We start from the raw sequence: 17,997 nt of genomic DNA on the forward strand, positions 1-17,997 counted from the left end.
ATGGGTAACAAAACCTTATCTAGTAAAAGGGCATTGGATAAAATGTGCAGGTCAATAATCAATAGTCAAATAAATAAACCAACAACCAAGTGGAAAATGTTTTTATTAAGCTACACTGTTGATGAATTCTGTTTGAATTATATATAATATACAGTACAGTACAGTTTTTATAAAACAATAAAACATTCACTTTGAAAGAATAATCAGTTAAACCCTGTACATAAGCAATAAACAGCATATTATATCCTTTATATCTTAAATGAAGAATTGCACTGAGATAATAAACAGTGAGATTAACAACTCTGAGTCCACCGATAACAGTCTCTGTTTCTTAATTTACCAGAAACATTTCTAAAGCAAGTGTTTCATGATGTTAGAGTGAGTTTTTGTTTGAACAAGTTTGTTATTGGCACATTTTTTGTGGTTTGAAAACTGCTATTGTAATCTAACTATTAAAGTTGCAGTTTGCTGGTGGCCTTTCCCCTGTATAATAAATACAAGACCATAGTAAATTATCCAGTATCTGATATTATCATCCAATATCATCTAGTATTAGATTAGAGCAATTTCCACTCTGTAACAGGAGCATAAATGTGTTAATATTTGAATGAAATATGGTATAAGTACTCCAGGAAACCTCCAGGAAACGGGCCCTATTATTACATATTTCATACAAGCAACTCCCTGATTCATTCAAAACTCTGATTGGTAACAGATCTTAACAACTACAACTAACAATTATTTCATTATTGTTAATCAAATTGGTCAAAAGCTCAAGCTCCAAATTAACCCAATTCACTACAATGTAATGTACAGTGTACATTTATTACATTTGAGAATCTGAAAAGCAGAAACCTGGTGTCTCTGTAAGAACATGGTCTTTTCTCGTTTTAAATAATGAAAACAAATAGGTGTTAGCAGTGAGCAGAGACTTCTTGGTCCCACTGTATATTGCCTTAATCTATTTCAACGACAAGCAAATAAATCTACAAGCAAAACTGAATTAAAAAGATAATTCAGAGCTGACTGAAGACAAACATGCAACAGTGTAATTAACAGTAGTTTTATATTAAAATGCAGTAGGTAGAGAGTAGTGTCAGTGGAATTATGATTAATTACTTGTGCCCAACACTGTACAGATAATACACAACCCTTATCACCAAACAGGAGTAGCAGCTAGCTCAACAGCCCGTCAGCAGGGACATGTAGATGTAATGTATGAAAAGGCCAATAACAGCCCTTCTTCCTCCCTATGGTAAATCAAGCAGGTTGTGTTGAGTGTAAAGTTCCTCTGTGATCTGGTACACCTCTGAGATTAGAGGTAGGGCCTCTCCCAGCATGGCCACAACCTGCTCCGGGGGGCCAACATTCATAACTTCAAAAAAAGCAGGACGCCCGGGGAGCACACAGAATGCCATGCCCGCAGCCTTACGGACCACCCACGGGTGGTGTGGGGCGAGGGACTCGTTGTAGGCCTCCGAACACATGACAGATGTCTTGCTGTCCTCAGTGCTGGTGCGGAGGCGCTCCAGGAAAAGCTCCAGCCACCTCAACGCACGGTGGAGCCTCAGCAGAGTGCGGCAGCCCGACTCTGGATGGCTGCCTCTCTTGGTCAGGTCCACAAGCTCATTCTCCAGCTCGTATTTTACCATCAACTGGATGGTGACATACTGAGACCCGTTCTCGCCGTTTAGGTGATTGACCAGGATCTGGATCTTGTTGACAGCATCCTTAGAGATGAAGCCAAAGACACTTCCTAAGCTGTTCAGAAACCTATTAAAGCGGGACACAAAAAAAGTCAGTTAGCACCTCTTTCACATTTAGCAGTCTGTTACAGCCGAGTCAAGGCTGAGCCACAGACCCCCAAAGGCCACTTTTTGTCTTCATTATTAAATTTTTATAGCATCAAGTCCCTCCTCTGTCTGAAGGCTCTGGTCCTGAGGAGGGACCATGTGCCTAAATCCACTTTTAAAACCCTAATTGTTGTTATTCGTTGCTCATTTGTCATAGAGTTGTGTGTTATCAAACTGTTAGGCTGCAACCAACAGTTATTTTCATTATCAAATATGTCTAATAATTACTCACAGAAAAATGTCCTTAATTATGTCATTTTCTCTGAAGCCCAAGTTACACTGCCTCTTTTGCAGATTTGCTCTTTCAGATTGTTAATTCTTTTGGATATGCTCTGTCAGGGTTCATGTACTTGTTATAATCAAATTGGATAACAGAACATTGCCTCGCTTGTACATCAGATTTTCATTTTTATTGTTTTAATTCATATTTTGAGACACTCTCTACTGACCACGGCATTGTGTTTTATCATTTCTGAATAGTGTGTACTAGGGGCACAATCAAGTATGTGTTTATTACCTCAGCCAAGGAGGTTATGTTTTCATTTTCCAGTGCATGTTTGTTTATTTGTCAGCAGGATTACGCAAAAAGTACTGCAACAATTTGCACCAAACTTGGTGGAGGCATGGGCCATGGAAGAACATTCAACTTTGAGGCAGATACGGCCTTGATGGAGATCTGAGTGTCTGTTGTGAATCATGTACATATGGAGATTATGTACATATATTCTATGCACCTTGTGCGCGGCACAACTTCCCCCCTGGGAGCAATAAAGTATGTTTTATCTTATCAGCGCTACAGTGCTGGTTGGTTTCTGGATGCCTGAGGAAATAATGAAACTGCCATGGACAGTGGGGGTCAGTAGGGGCCAAAAAACAGATCCCCATAGGAGTTTAATCCAGCCATGCAACACAAAATACAGTCACTCACACAAGACTCTAACCACACAAGTCCATCGCGTGCTGAAAGGTTTCACCCTAAATTACTTACTTTACAAGCCCACGCCAACCAGCCACGTAGTGTTGAAGGTAGACTTCTTTATTTTCCGACAGACACAGCTTGAAAGTGTCGAGCACCTCCCGTAAGCAGAATTTCTGGTCTTCTGATGCCACAGAATCAGCCATGGTTTTCTATAAGGAAGTGCTGTCGAACAGGCAACAAATGAATGAGCAAACGTCTCTAACGGCTACAAAACAATCCTGAGGTCGCGGGAGATATAAGAGTTGCTGTCTGAAGTCAGGGACCGAACACAATACCTGTAAGAAAACTTAAAAGTGACAGGAAAATTCAGCATTTCTCTTACTCTGCCTGAAACGACAGGTCATTCCTGCTCTAATCCGCCTCTACTGCGCAGACTCGAGCCGGGAAACACCGGAAATTGGCACGCTTAGCCTTCAAAATAAAATGGTTGCCTTGAGGAGTTAGTTTGCAACACTGGAAAAGGCAACAATCTATGGAGAAATGTACTTAACTAGAGTGAAAATTGCATGTACAAACACTGTAAAGATGCTAAAATATCTTTAAAATGTTCATTGTATGCATGTGGGACGTTGTACGGAACTTGTTGTTGAAGGTGAAGCACTTAAAGGGTTTGAAGTGTAAGAGGCTTAAGCAGTTGAGCGATAGTGAAAGCATTAAAAAAAATTAGGTTAAGCTTAAAAAGCACTGTAAGTTACCTAAGAAAGAGAGTTGAATACAGGTGGAAAAGCCCTGCAACCGAAGTTTTCTATTGTTTACAAAAAGGGGCTTTTATTTTGAATGTGCTACCCGGAAGCTTTGTTATAAGCGGCGGTTAACTTGACAGCGCAAACGCCCCGCATGTATACAACAAGTTAGACAATAAGCATTTCTGTATAGACAAGGGGTTACTAATCGGAAACAATTGGGTTGTTTGGGTTATGTAAGTGTCACTTATCTATGTACAAAAGCGGCTGCATTGTGGAGGAAACATGCCTGAAATAAAAGTAACACCACTGGGTGAGTAACATTATAGTGGCTAGCTAGCATCTGCTAAGCTAGTTCCGTCAACATTTTGACTTTACTTTAGCTTTGAGAGCGTGTATCCGCTCTTTAGCAAGTATTAACTTGTGTTTTTTTCTATTACGGTGGTCCTGAGATAACTTGTAAATTTTCGTTACTGCTGAGTAGCTGTTTGTTAGCTCGAGTGGCTACATGAGTAGGCTTTGCTGTGTGTGTGTGTTTTTAAAGCTTTCTCACAACTTCACTTTCCCTCTCCAAGGTGCTGGACAGGATGTCGGCCGCAGCTGCATCCTCGTCTCCATCGGAGGCAAAAACATAATGTTAGACTGTGGCATGCACATGGGATACAATGATGATGTAAGTAAAGAAAAGGAAATATAACAACTGAATAAGGTAAATACTGTCAAGATTTTTTCATAAACCATAGACACATTATTTAGAAAACTATACTGATACTAAGTAGGTTCTCCCTTTGCTCTGAAAGCAGCTTCAGTTCTTCATGGCATGGATTCCATGTTGGAAAAATGCCCTTGAGACTCTGGTCCATCTGAAATTTCTTCAGATTTGTCAGCTGCACATTAATGCCACCAGTTTCCTTTCCTACCATATCCCAAAGATGTTTTATAGGATCCAGATCTGGTGACTCAGGAAGCCACTGAAGTACGCTGAACTCACTGTCATGTTCATAAAAACCAGTTTGAGAGAGCTTTGTTGTGGACACAAGAAGATGTGCTGTTGTCGTCTGCTGTTGTAGCACACTGGGACAGGGATTAGGCAAATAATCAATTAGTCAGTCTACAGATAATATCTGATAAAGTCAAAATGTCCAAACAGTCTCCTTTTTTTATTTAAGGGTTTGCTGCTTTATGTCACTGTAAATTAAACAGCTTTGGGTTTATCTTGGGAAATTGTGGCTGATGAAAATAATTGCAGCCATGCTTGAAATCAGCATCTAATTTCAAAGTCTAATTCCTCTTCCCTCTTCTTTAACTGCATCTCTAGTGACTTCAGTGCCTGTGACAGTCTTGTTACAAAAGGGGATTTTATTTTGATTGCGCTGCACTCACAGCCTGTTTTTAAACACTTTACAAAAGTCCTACAGATTTTTTTTTACCTTCTGAAGAAGATAATAATACAGTATGATCCCAACTGAATGCAAGTCTATAATGTCATTTCAGAGACGTTTCCCAGACTTTTCTTACATAACCCAGAATGGACGCCTGACAGACTTTTTGGACTGTGTGATCATCAGGTTTGTTGTCTGAGTAGCTACAGGATAATTCTCCAATTCTACTTCATCTATATCTATAGAATAAATAAAGCAATCCTGTGTTTTCACATGGCTGCACCTGTTGCTCTCTCAGCCATTTCCACCTGGACCACTGTGGCGCTCTGCCCTACATGAGCGAGATGGTTGGCTACGACGGACCTATCTACATGACCCATCCCACCAAGGCTATCTGTCCCATTTTACTGGAAGACTTCCGGAAGATCACGGTTGACAAAAAGGGAGAAACCAACTTTTTCACCTCGCAGATGATCAAGGACTGCATGAAGAAAGTGATACCTTTGAACCTCCACCAAACTGTGCAGGTGCAGTACAGGATATAATTTTTGATGCGATCTGTCCATTAATCATTTGTTCTCCAGCTGCTCGTCTCTTTTGATGGCAAATCAAGCTGTTTTTCTGTTGTGCTGCTGGCAGGTGGATGATGAGCTGGAGATCAAGGCGTACTATGCAGGCCACGTCCTGGGAGCTGCAATGGTGCACATCAAAGTGGGATCAGAGTCTGTGGTCTACACTGTGAGTATAAACAAGTCTGCACTGTGTTAGCATCAGTGAATCTGACAACCACAAACTCAAAGTAATGTCTTTTTCATTTTAGGGAGACTATAACATGACGCCTGACAGGCATTTAGGGTAAGTGGCAGTGACTGTATTTTAACGACTGTCTGCTGGAGTTTATGCTTGTGAAACACTGCCCAGTCTCATCCTTGTGTTATGTATTTGTAGTGCTGCATGGATCGATAAGTGTCGTCCAGATATCCTCATCTCCGAGTCCACGTATGCCACCACCATTCGAGACTCAAAGAGATGCAGAGAGAGAGACTTTTTGAAGAAGGTGCATGAAACAATAGAAAGAGGAGGAAAGGTAAAACTGAGTTGAACAGTGTATTTAGGGGTGGAGGGGCTGATTGCTTGGCCTGTGTTTATGCTCATTCAAAAAACTTCACATTCACCAAGTGCACTTCTTTGGGTCCTCACCAATTGAACTGTCATGTTTGAAGTAGATTGGATGAGCGATTGTCAAGCAGATCGAAACACAGACAGAGATTCCTCCATTTTGTAGTTCGATATCTTGGTTTTACTAATTAAATTGATTTGTCTTTTCTTGTTACCTTCTCAGGTTCTCATCCCTGTTTTTGCTCTTGGAAGAGCACAAGAACTCTGCATCCTGTTGGAGACATTTTGGTAGGGTTAAAATAAATCCCAGAATCTAAATTCAGAAGCTTTTTATATTTCCTTAAACTTTCTGTGTACATTTTTGAACGCAAACAAGGCTTTGTCAAAGCTAGAAATTAAGAGAGCAAGGACAGTGATGTGTGGAGATAATTACAGTCCACTCCCTGGCTGGACAAAATCAGATGAAGGCCATTTTTCTAGTTCATAATTGTTGGTGTTCCAATTGGATAAAAAGTCCTCTCAATCAGGAATAATTGCACATGATTACAATACACAAAGGTCATAAATTGTCCAGATAAAAAATAACTGCTCCCTAAAATAGCTGTGTTCATTTTATTAAGCCTGATAGAATAATGGTGGCATGGCGAACTTGTTCATTGGAGAGACACTCTAATTACGTCCTCTCACCACACAGGGAGAGAATGAACCTAAAGGCCCCAATCTACTTCTCCACTGGGCTGACGGAGAAAGCAAATCACTACTACAAGCTTTTCATAACGTGGACCAACCAGAAGATTCGAAAAACCTTTGTACAGAGAAACATGTTTGAATTTAAACACATCAAGGCTTTTGATCGCTCCTACGCTGATAATCCTGGACCTATGGTGAGTTTTGTCTCCCCTTCAAAGTTTGCAAGTATTTAAAAAGTTTCTGACCTAAAATTGAAATTGCAGTGAACTACAACAACATGTGCACTTTCAGGTGGTGTTTGCCACACCAGGTATGCTGCATGCTGGTCAGTCTTTGCAGATCTTCAAGAAATGGGCTGGCAATGAGAAGAACATGGTGAGTCTCATGAAAAAATGTAAGGTGTTTTTAGAAATAACAATACTTGATATACAACTAATTCTTCTTTTCTTAGGTAATCATGCCTGGCTATTGTGTACAAGGAACAATCGGTCATAAGATCTTAAATGGGCAGAGGAAACTGGAGATGGAAGGGAGGGCGACGGTGAGATTTTGTCTGAATTATTTGTTTGAGCGCAGTAGATAAAGTCATGTAATTTGTACCTGGAACTCCTTGATCTCCATAATGTCATCTTCTATTTTTCTCATCTTTGCTGTGGCTCCTGTCTGTTAATGCTGAGAAGCTTAAAGGAATAGTTCCAACATTTAAGGAAATATGTGTATTCACTCACTCACTTGAGGAGATCTTCACTCTTCCACTCTCATGTCACTCCTTTAAATAGGTTGGTAACCTGTGATGGTCTCCTCCCCTTCACTGTGGCAGCTAAACTCCTACTTGTACTTTTAGATATCCGTCTTATTTGACTGTTTACCGATCACTTTCAGGGACATCAGAGCTGTCTTAAGGTCCTGCCAATGAAAACTGAACCTTTCCTTCTCGTGCTGCCTCCCACTAAAAGCTTTCCACAGACGAACTGAAAAACAATGATTGTCACAGATATGGACATATTCTGCGCTGTTTGGTCAGTGGATCAGTTTTAAATATTAATAGTGGCATAGCACAAACAGAAAGAGCCACACTGAGATGAAAAGGGCTGCATGCGACAGGCTCCGACTGTGGTTTGTGTATAAAAACATGCAACAAGTCATCAAGGTAAACAACTTTACCATGCTGTGTGGTGCAGTGGAAAAACACTTGCACGGCAATTTGTGGCATGGATTGCTGGCCCCATCCCCCATACACACACACACACACACTATGAAGCCTAATAGCTTAGGCTAGGTATAAGCACTGAGAGCAGAGAGAGTGTCACCCTATGTTGTCCATTAGCCCCCATAAAACTACAAATTGTTGTTTTTATGCACTAGCTTTTTGTACAGATTAAACAAGCAAGTTTTAACGTGAATTATCAACATGAAATTATCAGTGTGATCTATGTGAAGAACAACACAGACTTTTATTCTTTCTGTGATCGTTACAGTTGGATGTGAAGCTGCAGGTGGAGTATATGTCCTTCAGTGCCCATGCAGATGCTAAAGGCATCATGCAACTCATTCGTATGGCAGAGCCTCGCAACATGGTGCTGGTGCACGGGGAGGCAGTGAAAATGGAGTTCCTCAAGGGCAAGATTGAACAGGAGTTCAGTAAGTGTAACTCTGTCTGTGGCTTTAGACAGATCTGCAGACTAGATCTGTGCTCTTCACATTGCTAACGTTGATGTTAATGTTTCTTCTTTCTGTGTTTAAATGGCAGGCATAGATTGTTATATGCCCGCCAATGGAGAGACAATAACTGTGACAACGAACCCCAGTGTGCCTGTCGATATCTCACTCAACCTGCTGAAGAGGGAGATGGCTCTTGGAGGTAAGTTTTTATGACTATTCAGAAACCTTTAGGAATTTTTTTGTTTAATTTTTTGTTTAATGATACTGGCACTGTGGCCTGTGGTAACAGTGGTCTAGTTATACAGTAGTGTGCCTACACAGTTTCGGTGCCAGAATTCTGTATGTTTGGCCTGATTTGATTGATGTGTTATGTTGAGGGAGCTTTACACCGCTGGTAACCCTGCTCTGTGCAAATATCATGACCCAGATTTGTTGCCATAATGACAAATGTCATTTGTGTAGGTTGTAAGACTCCAAAACCAGAGAAGACACACAGTCACGTTTATCAGAACAATGCCTCTCAAGAACAGATTTCTGTACTTACTTACTTACATTTTAAAAATGTCTTTATTCTGTGTGTTTAATTCCTGGTCTTTTTAGACTTGAGCATGATTCCTAGCTAGCCATGAAAAATATATTGTAAGATAGATTTGGCAATCCAATACTATGTTGCCTTTAACTCCATTGCTGTTTATTTAAAAAAAGCTCAATTTAAAGTATATTAGATTACAGTAAAGTAAGAGCAAGGTTGAAATGTCATAGCTACCTTAGCTGGCTACATTGTTAAAAGCCCAAAGCTAACATTAAATATTTAACAGTAGCAATAAAAAACATTTATTGCATTGAATATGGTGAAACTCTGTAGCATGTGTGTGTTTTTCTTAATAAGGCCTTTTTCCCAGTTCAGTTGTTCCTGGTCATTCTGTTCTTTTTTTCCCTTGCACATATTCTCTTCAATAATAATGAAGAGGTTAGGGGTTTAGTACATCTCTGCTGAATCAGAGGTCTTTTAGTGTTGTACTGCACTGCATTATACTGAGAGGTGTTTCTACTGTTTTGTTCACCCCATTTACAAACAGGGAGGAAGAAAATTGCAAACACATTTCATGATAATACAGTCTCATACAACACCACCACTAATTACAATCCCAGTAATGAACATGTAATTGAGTTAGTACCTTTCTCACAGTTTTTATAAAACCTGAACATTAGAGACTTTGTGAAGGCAGAATTTCTGGCAGAACTGTTGTCTTGAATTGTACAGATGTACCTAATAAGTGGTTGCTGAGTACAGAAAACTGAAAACTGCAATCTGGGAATTAGAAAATCCATTGTTTTTAGTTTTAATTTCAACGTTTTCACTGAAAACATCACACCTCCATGCAGTCTCAGAAAGTAAAAGCTATAAAAGTAAATCGTACTGCACTGTGGAGCGTCTCTCCTGCCGGGCTGCTTACAGCACCGTCAGTTTGACACCGGAGCTGAAAGTAGAGCAGCGAAACGAGTTGTACCACCATACCTTGTCTTATCCGTTTCCATCTCTGTCTCTACTTCCATCGCAGTTAGTTTTGTGGTTCGGTCATTTTATAGTTTACAGTCTGCCGCACTGTGGCTCCTGCACTGCTCTTTGTGTGTGTACTGTGAGGGGGCCAAAAGAAACTGTAATGAGTCAAGTGACATTTTGTGAGCCAACTTGGGTCTTCTCGACTGATGCATCGATTCAACTTTTAGGCGGGAGCCCTAGAAAAGTTACCTCGCTTTCCTTGAAAGTGCAATGAGATACACATCACATACAGCTGAGCAAGACTTTATATTTCTGTCTTCTGTTTTGTCCAGTTTAACAATAAAAGTGCGTATTTGTATAATTATTTGTTTATTTATGTATTTATGTACTAAAACATTCTTGTGTTGAAGGGCCTCTGCCTGATCCCAAAAAACCTCGCACCATGCATGGAACCCTGATCATGAAAGAAAACGTGAGTTCACTGTCATCACACACTTTTAACTAGATATCAGTGCAGTGACTGTGTTACTCCTTTCTGACCTGCAGTCAAGTGGCATTTGCTTGAGATCTCATGATTGACACACTCTCACTCTCCTGTTGTGTTTCCCTGAGCACAGAGTTTGAAGCTCGTGTCGTCGGAGCAGGCCCTGAAGGAGCTGGGCCTCAACGAACATCAGTTACGCTTCACCTGCCGCGTGCAGCTCCAGGACCCGCACAGCGACCCCGACACACTCCACAGGATCTACACACACCTCAAAAGGTGAGAGCGTTACCACAGGAAGAGGAGGGTCACTGGGCCTCCTGCATCTAACAACTCACCTACGTTATTTTACAATTCACTCACACCATCCACTTCTATCTTCACTCCTCTTGATATACTTGAGCATTTAACTTGCATATCATGTCTCTGAAAAACCTAAAAAAGAAAAAGATATGTAGTATTATATTTGTTATAACCCCTTGCTTTCTCATTTCCATGCTCCAGTGTGTTGAAAGGCTACACCATCCAACACCTCCCTGATGGCACCGTCATGGTGGAGTCTATTGTCATCAAAGTCTCCTCTTCTGCTGAGGACACCAACACCAAAGTCCTGCTACTTTCCTGGAGTTATCAGGTAAAATATTTTCAATGCTCATACCTCACTGATGTAATTTTACTGTAGGTCTTTAAAATGCCTTGAAAATTAAAGCTGTTTTGAGTTCACTTCTTCAGGTTCAGATCTTTATTATCCCACGAAAAGAAATTGTTTTTGCTTCAAGGCAACATAAAAACACTCACAATAAAAACACAAAAAGTCAGTTGAAGACATTAAAAACTATACATGCAATATAGATGAAAAGATCAAGTGATAAAAGCAAAGAAAAACTGCAGCAGTAAGTGTTTTTTCCTCCACCCAATTTTATGCACATTTTCAATTTGCACATAAAAAAAACATAACCTCAAAAACAATGGAGTGGAAAAAATGCTGGATGTTTAAAAAAATCATTATATGCTTGGCTGATGTGGAAAAGTTTATGTATTGATTAAAAACAACTTTGTGACAAAGAGCAACAGAAACAGACTTGGCTGATAAATCATGAGGTACCTGAAGCATGTGACATATTTATCACTCAGGCTTTCACTGAAGAGACCAAAATGGCAGAAGACAAGAACATCAGAGACTTCAACTTTCCTCAAATTAAAATGTGAAACAAACATGAGGATCAGATTTTCATCATGTTTGCCGCTGGTTCTTCATAGTTTTTGTTGTGCCCTCTTCTTCTTCAGTGGTTTAATTGAACCTGACTGGAGAATTAGCACCACCAACTGTTTATCTCGATGTACCAACTCTTTAGTTAAAATCTGCACTGCCTTTTGAGGGAGACCTGACTAAATAAATGAAAATGTGGACCTGTTGCACCTAATTTTCAGAAACCTCTGCCCAAATTATTTGAAAAGAGCATGGTCCAAATTTGCCAGATTGGATTTAGCTTTACACCAAGCTGAAAAGATCAGTCGATTAATTGACTTTAATTAAATTTAAGTCAATTTTCTAATTAAAAATTCATTATTAAATGTTTGTTTGTTTGTTTATTTATTTGCACAATTAATGCAAAAGACAAAATACTTAACTGGAAATAAAAAAGGGACTGTACAGAGATTAAAAAACCTCACAGGGATTTTAAGGAGATCACACCAAAAGAAAGAAAATAGAAACCATAACATCTAAACTCAATTTATCAGTTAAGGGATTTTCAGTATTTCCTGTCATATGTTACATTAGTCAAACTCTCAAGTTTCTCAAATGTGAGGATTTATGTCCTTTTTTAAAAATGTAATATCTTCTTGTTTGGAACAAAGCTATTGATTTATAAAAATGCCAAAACTTCTTCTAATTTCAGTTTCTCCTCTGAGACAAGTGAGGAAATTGAATATCCTCAGGTTTTGGATTTATGTTCCCTGTGGGTTCTGAGAAATTATACTGGACATTTTTCATTAGTTTCTGGCATTTAACAGCCAAAAAAAGCAATCAATTATTCAAGAGAATAATAGACAGATTAATCGATAATAAAAATAAAAATTGTTGCAGTAGTTGCCCCCTCACGGAAAACAAGATGAGTCAGTGTGAAGGTCTGATTCTTTTTCCTTTATTTTTTTCACACCTTTATTAGACAGTGATTCTAGTGTCTAGATAGTGAATCATGAAACTGGGGGAATGACATACAACAAAGGTCACAGAGTACAGTGTGGTTATATGGTATGCACCATTTATTCACCCTCTGAGGTCAGTGACTGTGTCTTTGGTTTTAGAAATGTTTGGTCTCAGAAATAGTGATCATCGCGCCAGATTACTGATCACCGACCCATCTGATTCCGATTTTGTCTCATTTCCACTGCAGTCAATTTACAGTCAAGGTGTCACGTTAATAATACTGACTCCTGTCAGTGGTGTAGAGAATAAACCGAGGTGCACACAGCAGCACACAAAACCCTGTGACGATTAATAAAAGTAATACTTTTGCTTCAGAGATCGACTCAGAATCAAAGTTGAACTAGGACTGAAAAACAATCCTATCTCTGTAGGAGTTTAGAGTTATTGATGAAGCTTCTTACGATCGTTTCTTATGATCACATGCATTCCGTATCTGGACAGCTGTGGTATGGAATATTAGTCAAGGATAAAAATCAAAATTCAGAAAATAACAACACAAACAACAAAGTTGCATATTTAGAGAACAAAATATAAGTAACTGTATTTAGTGACAGTTACAGTTTAAATAGTTGGTTATAAGAATACAGTTATATTCTTAAGATTGACTGATATTTAAAATTTAAAAGCAGTTGTAGTTTAATTGAACACTTAAAACCTAGCTAGCTACCTACCTAGCCAAATTGCTAGCTCACTGCAGATCAGCCTGTTAGCATAGCAGCTAGCTTGCTCATCAGTTTTAGTTAAAAAACAAAACACTGATTGGAGACCAGCCATTTTACAACATGCATGATGTGTAGTATATTTTTGGCTAAATATTTCTATCCAGTAACATATATATATATATTAAATCTTTTGTAATGAGTTACCTTCCTCCCTTTGCATTGCAGATTTAAGTTGTTAGGTAAAACTGCCTTTTCTGGCGCTATTTTTATTTTAAGGGGATTAGTTGCAAAACAACAAAGTGAAAACAAAATATTCTGTGGAACTATAAATTCACATAGCTTCATTTTCATTCTCTTATTTTGGTTTTCACTCTAACACAGTGCTGTGGAAAATAAAAGGTAAAGGAAAAATCAGGTCTTCTCCCTTTTTGGCAGACAGAGCATCATCATCAGAGTGACCCCTGGGTTCAGTCTTCTTTACATAGCAGTATTGTGTGAATGCCATATTTATTCACAAACACATGAATGTAAATCAATGTTAAAGTAGTCCGTCTCTCAATTAATTTAACAGAATATATCGCAAATTACAGTGAAGGGCATGTATTCTGTAATCTGTAGTGAAATATATTTTAAAACTAACCCTCGTAAAATTAAATAAAAGTATTCCTTTTAGCCACAGTACGCAAGTGTGTGTTTTTTTTTTTTGGTGAAATGCAGTCTGACCACACTGTCAGTTTAACAGTTTGTTGTTTTGCCCACACAGTCCTGAGTAGAGGTGCGATCAGTGAGAAGAAGTGAAAACCCTTATGTGGGTGGACAGTACCAGAGTAGGGGCCATGAAAGTGAGAATAAAATGAAAGCAGAAGGTGGGGAAACCTGCCTGTACAACTCTGTCGCTGTAATGGAAGGAGAGTGGTTTCTGTGGCCTCATGTGTTCCGTGCAAAGCACAAAGGGCGAGAAAAAAAAGATATGATGTTAATTCTCGCTGTTTGTCATTTCTGTTCCTTCAGAAGTGTCTTACTGGTTTGATTGCCACTTAAAGTTAAACCCAAGATTACATAAATACTGCAGTTTTTGTTGAGTAGATTGAGTAGATTGATTACACAAATACTGCAGTTTTTGTTGAGTAGATTGCTCATAGCACTGAACTTTGATATTATCAAGTCTACGTGTTGCTGATATTATCAGTGGTTTACTTGTGGTAATAGTTTTAAGATCATTTTTTCTTCTGTAAGCCTCAGTGTAGACACGCTTTAACATGCTGTTCTCATTTATTTAACATTTATTTCATGTAACACATTTTCTTTTATGTTTGTAAAAACATCTGTTTTCACTATGATCACTGGATTGAGAACATGATCTGTAGATTAAGTGATAATGAAAATAACTGAATCCAAAATGTAATATATCAATGGTTCCCAGCATGTTAGGGGTCACAGTATGATTTATAGGATAATATTGATCTTCTCTGACTTTTAATACACTTTTGCATTTTTTTTTTTCTTGAGAAATATAAGATAGTTTTACCTCACTGAGATGTGTTAAAGTGAAAATATGCTGCTCTGTTGTTTCCTACAGTGGCTCTTCTTTGACTTTCTGTTCTGGTTTTCTTTGTCAGGATGAAGACCTGGGGAGTTTCCTTTCAACTCTGCTGAAGAAGGGGCTTCCATCTGGACTGTGCTGAAATATCTTTTTGTCTCAAAACAATAAACATTTGACGGGAGCTCACTCACTCTCAAGAACTCATGCACTGCCATTCTTTGGATCCTGGATTTCTGGTGGTTACTAACTCGTTCCCAGTGCCGAGAATTTCAAATCGTTACCAGCAGACATAAACAACATCAAGGCTTAATTTGCGTTCATTCTTGAAGGATAAGTGGTGTTTTTGAATGTGGGCCTTATTTTCCAATGTATGTGGGTGTAATTGATTGATAAGGACAAAAATCTTTGGAATCTTTGCAATACTAGGCCACCATGAGCAGCTTGTTTTTGCCACTGACCGGCTCAGATTGTTATTTTAGGTGTCTGACAGGGATTCCTAGAGAGATAGACCTTTTTATTAAAGAGTAAAATCTATTTGTTGAACCAGAAACATCACTCTGTATCACTACCAGACTCCATAGACAAAAACAGTAGTTTAACCAAGCAGAACACAGGAGCTGGTGGAACACCTCTACCTCAATCAGTTTGTTTTTGTTACTGTGTGGTAGTTTTACTTCAGTAAAGTGTCTGAATACTTCTTCTACCACTGAAAGCCACACCACACAAACAAACAGATTGAAGCAGCAGTATTCAAGTAACTCCTCTGTTCTGTGAAGTAAAATGACTGGTTTTGTCAGTGGAGTCTGGTTGTGATATATAGCAATGTTTCTGGTTTAAGAAAAAGGATCTTGCTCTTTAATAAAGAGGTCTATCTCCTGTACATCATGTTGTCAGACACAATCTGAGCCTGTCAGATAAAAACAGGCACTTTAGTGGATGCACTCTGACATCCCATTGGATTACATTTCAGTAGCTGTTTGCGATGACTGCTCAATACTGCACCGATTATAAAGATTTATGTCTATATCAATCGTTTACATCCAAAAACAAGGGGAAAATACAGCCCAGGCTCAAAAACACTGTAGTTATCCTTTAAATGTATTATATCTCTTCAAATGTACCCATGTTCTATCCTGATTTGTCTTTTATGAGGACATGGAAGACACTTTTATAGACTAAACTGCTCAAGATAAAGAAAAATAAGATATCTGTATTGTGATTTGTTCCTTTATTTTGATGTACAAAGATATTTTTAACAGAAAAGATATTTTATATAAGATATTTACTGCTACCCCTCTCAGTTCAGTCAGCTTACTGTGATGGTATAAACACCTCTTCTCCTCCTGATTCGTCCCCACCGCCATGTCATCTTCAAGCTCTTCCATTTGCAGTGGCTGGTGGTGACATAATAAAGCACAGGGTCCAGGCATGTGTTGAGGGTGACGAGGGCCATGGTGACCCGCCTGGCATTGTGGATGGTGTTGGCAGTGGAGCAGCTCTTGATGATATCCATACGTCGGAGGAGGTGCAGCAGGTACACCATGTGGTTGGGCAGGAAGCAGAGCAGGGTGATAGCCAGGATGGTGTAAATGACCCTCACGGCTCTTTGGGCTGCTTTAGTCCTTATCAAGGAAATGCGCCTCGCAGCCATCGGGTAACACACCAGGATGATCAGGGAGGGCAGCAGGGAGCAAAAGATCAGGCTCAGAATGCTGTACGGCAACAAACGCGTGTCCCACTCGTGCTTGGCGAAGTTCTCGAAACAGCTGCGGCGTCCAGATTCGTCTGCATCAGTTTCCAGGGGTCCCATGAGGATGAAGACCAGCACGGCCACTCCGGCGACACACCAGAGCGCCACGCTCACAACCAGGGAGCACAAGGGGCTCCGCAGCCTCAGATAAGAGTGTGGATGCACAGTGGCCATGTAGCGATCCACACAGATACAAGTCATGAAACAGATGCTCATGTAGATGTTGGCGTAGAACAGAACACCAGTGATTCGGCAGGCGACATCCCCAAACACCCAGTCGTTTCTGTTGAGGTGGTAGTGGATCCTAAAGGGCAGAGTGCAGAGGATGACGATGTCGGCCATGGCCAGATTGCTAATGAACACGCTGAAGGCTGTGCGAGGAGTGGTCTTGAAGGAGAAGACGAAGAGAGCAGCCAGATTTCCAGGCAGACCCACAACTAGAGCCAGGATGTAGACGGCTGGAAAAAGGCGGAACTGGTACTCTTCTGAGGGGATGCTGCAGTTGCCCTCTGTCACGTTCATCATGGCAGAGGAGGTTTTTTGTGAATGCAGTCAGATGAAAGTCAGAGAGAGTAGGTTGATGCTCATGCACGCTGCTGCATCGCAGGCTGCCCTCTGTAACTGTATCAACACACACATGTTTCCATTCAGAGTTTTTCCACTTTTGGTTTCACTGTAGCTTGGAAACTAATATTTTAATCTTTTATTTTCTATTTTATTGTTCAGGTTTTTTTTGAAAGGGTGGACATTTCTTCACTTGATACAATACCTTTTTTTTTTTTTTTACAGTACTTGTTTCAGAGATAATCCAAAAAAAAAAGTGAAGTGAAACAAAGCAGAAAAACAATGATCACAAGTTTAGTAATACCGCATCTTTTATTTTTCTCCACCCCGCTTAGCAAAAGATTTGAATCCTGTTTACTAAATGAGTTGTTCACTGTTGGAAGTTTTTCACTACATTTTAAAGAGTTAAACATTTTCTGAATTAACAGATTCATTGTTATTTTGTTAAACTCTGACACAAACTAAACTTAGACTTCATAGAGTGATAAAACACAAGAACATTTTGATTAAAAAAAATCACTTACTAAGTTGCTGAGGCACTCCGTCTGATCTCCAAATGCAGAAAACTACGCTGTCGACTGGAAACACATGAGATGAAGTTGTTTTGTTGCAGCTTTTTCTTTGTGCAGCTGCTCTCGCTGTTGCTCCTCTCACAGTGACTACAGTGAGTATATACCATGCTGCGTTTTGCTCAGGCGTCAGTTTCCTGTCAGCGTATTGTAGCTGTAGAGTGGAGTGTGGAGCAGGAAACCATAGCATGAGACTAAATATTTCACCTACCATCCTTTGCAGTATAAAAATAATTTGAATTGTGTTGCTTTATGTTGACAGATGTTTCTAATATTAGATTCACCACAGTCAAATCGACAAGGGTAAATGATGTAAATGAAGGATTACAAGAGTGACGAATGAA

The 17,997-nt window shown here is 39.5% G+C and overlaps 3 protein-coding genes across 5 annotated transcripts; 1 reads left to right on the top strand and 2 right to left on the bottom strand.

Moving 5' to 3' along the window:
* Positions 1-86: 86 nt before the first annotated feature.
* cptp (ceramide-1-phosphate transfer protein) lies at positions 87-3,215 on the bottom strand. 2 transcript variants are annotated; one of them, XM_018686852.1, is made up of 3 exons: positions 3,155-3,215; positions 2,842-2,994; positions 87-1,773 (listed from the first exon to the last, which is right to left on the bottom strand). In XM_018686852.1, the coding sequence occupies exons 2-3, from the start codon at positions 2,973-2,975 to the stop codon at positions 1,251-1,253; spliced, it is 657 nt and encodes a 218-aa protein (XP_018542368.1). In that variant the 5' UTR covers positions 2,976-2,994; positions 3,155-3,215; the 3' UTR covers positions 87-1,250. The 2 variants fall into 2 exon arrangements, with proteins under 2 accessions (XP_018542368.1, XP_050927346.1); XM_051071389.1 differs by having other exon boundaries at positions 3,108-3,209.
* Positions 3,216-3,635: 420 nt separating this feature from the next.
* On the top strand, positions 3,636-14,974 carry ints11 (integrator complex subunit 11). The gene is made up of 17 exons (XM_018686964.2): positions 3,636-3,828; positions 4,091-4,188; positions 5,010-5,083; positions 5,196-5,424; positions 5,537-5,635; positions 5,718-5,752; positions 5,846-5,984; positions 6,240-6,304; positions 6,711-6,900; positions 6,998-7,081; positions 7,158-7,247; positions 8,185-8,347; positions 8,457-8,567; positions 10,283-10,344; positions 10,490-10,632; positions 10,858-10,987; positions 14,847-14,974. Exons 1-17 carry the CDS (start codon positions 3,801-3,803, stop codon positions 14,910-14,912), a joined length of 1,806 nt encoding a protein of 601 aa, XP_018542480.1. The 5' UTR covers positions 3,636-3,800; the 3' UTR covers positions 14,913-14,974.
* A 1,053-nt stretch (positions 14,975-16,027) lies between these two features.
* LOC108885042 (lysophosphatidic acid receptor 6) lies at positions 16,028-17,765 on the bottom strand. 2 transcript variants are annotated; one of them, XM_018680324.2, is made up of 2 exons: positions 17,609-17,765; positions 16,028-17,135 (listed from the first exon to the last, which is right to left on the bottom strand). In XM_018680324.2, the coding sequence occupies exon 2, from the start codon at positions 17,043-17,045 to the stop codon at positions 16,077-16,079; it is 969 nt and encodes a 322-aa protein (XP_018535840.1). In that variant the 5' UTR covers positions 17,046-17,135; positions 17,609-17,765; the 3' UTR covers positions 16,028-16,076. The 2 variants fall into 2 exon arrangements, with proteins under 2 accessions (XP_018535840.1, XP_018535104.1); XM_018679588.2 differs by having other exon boundaries at positions 16,028-17,141.
* Positions 17,766-17,997: the final 232 nt, after the last annotated feature.

This window comes from Lates calcarifer, linkage group LG6 (assembly GCF_001640805.2).
Source record: "Lates calcarifer isolate ASB-BC8 linkage group LG6, TLL_Latcal_v3, whole genome shotgun sequence".
NCBI lineage: Eukaryota > Metazoa > Chordata > Actinopteri > Centropomidae > Lates > Lates calcarifer.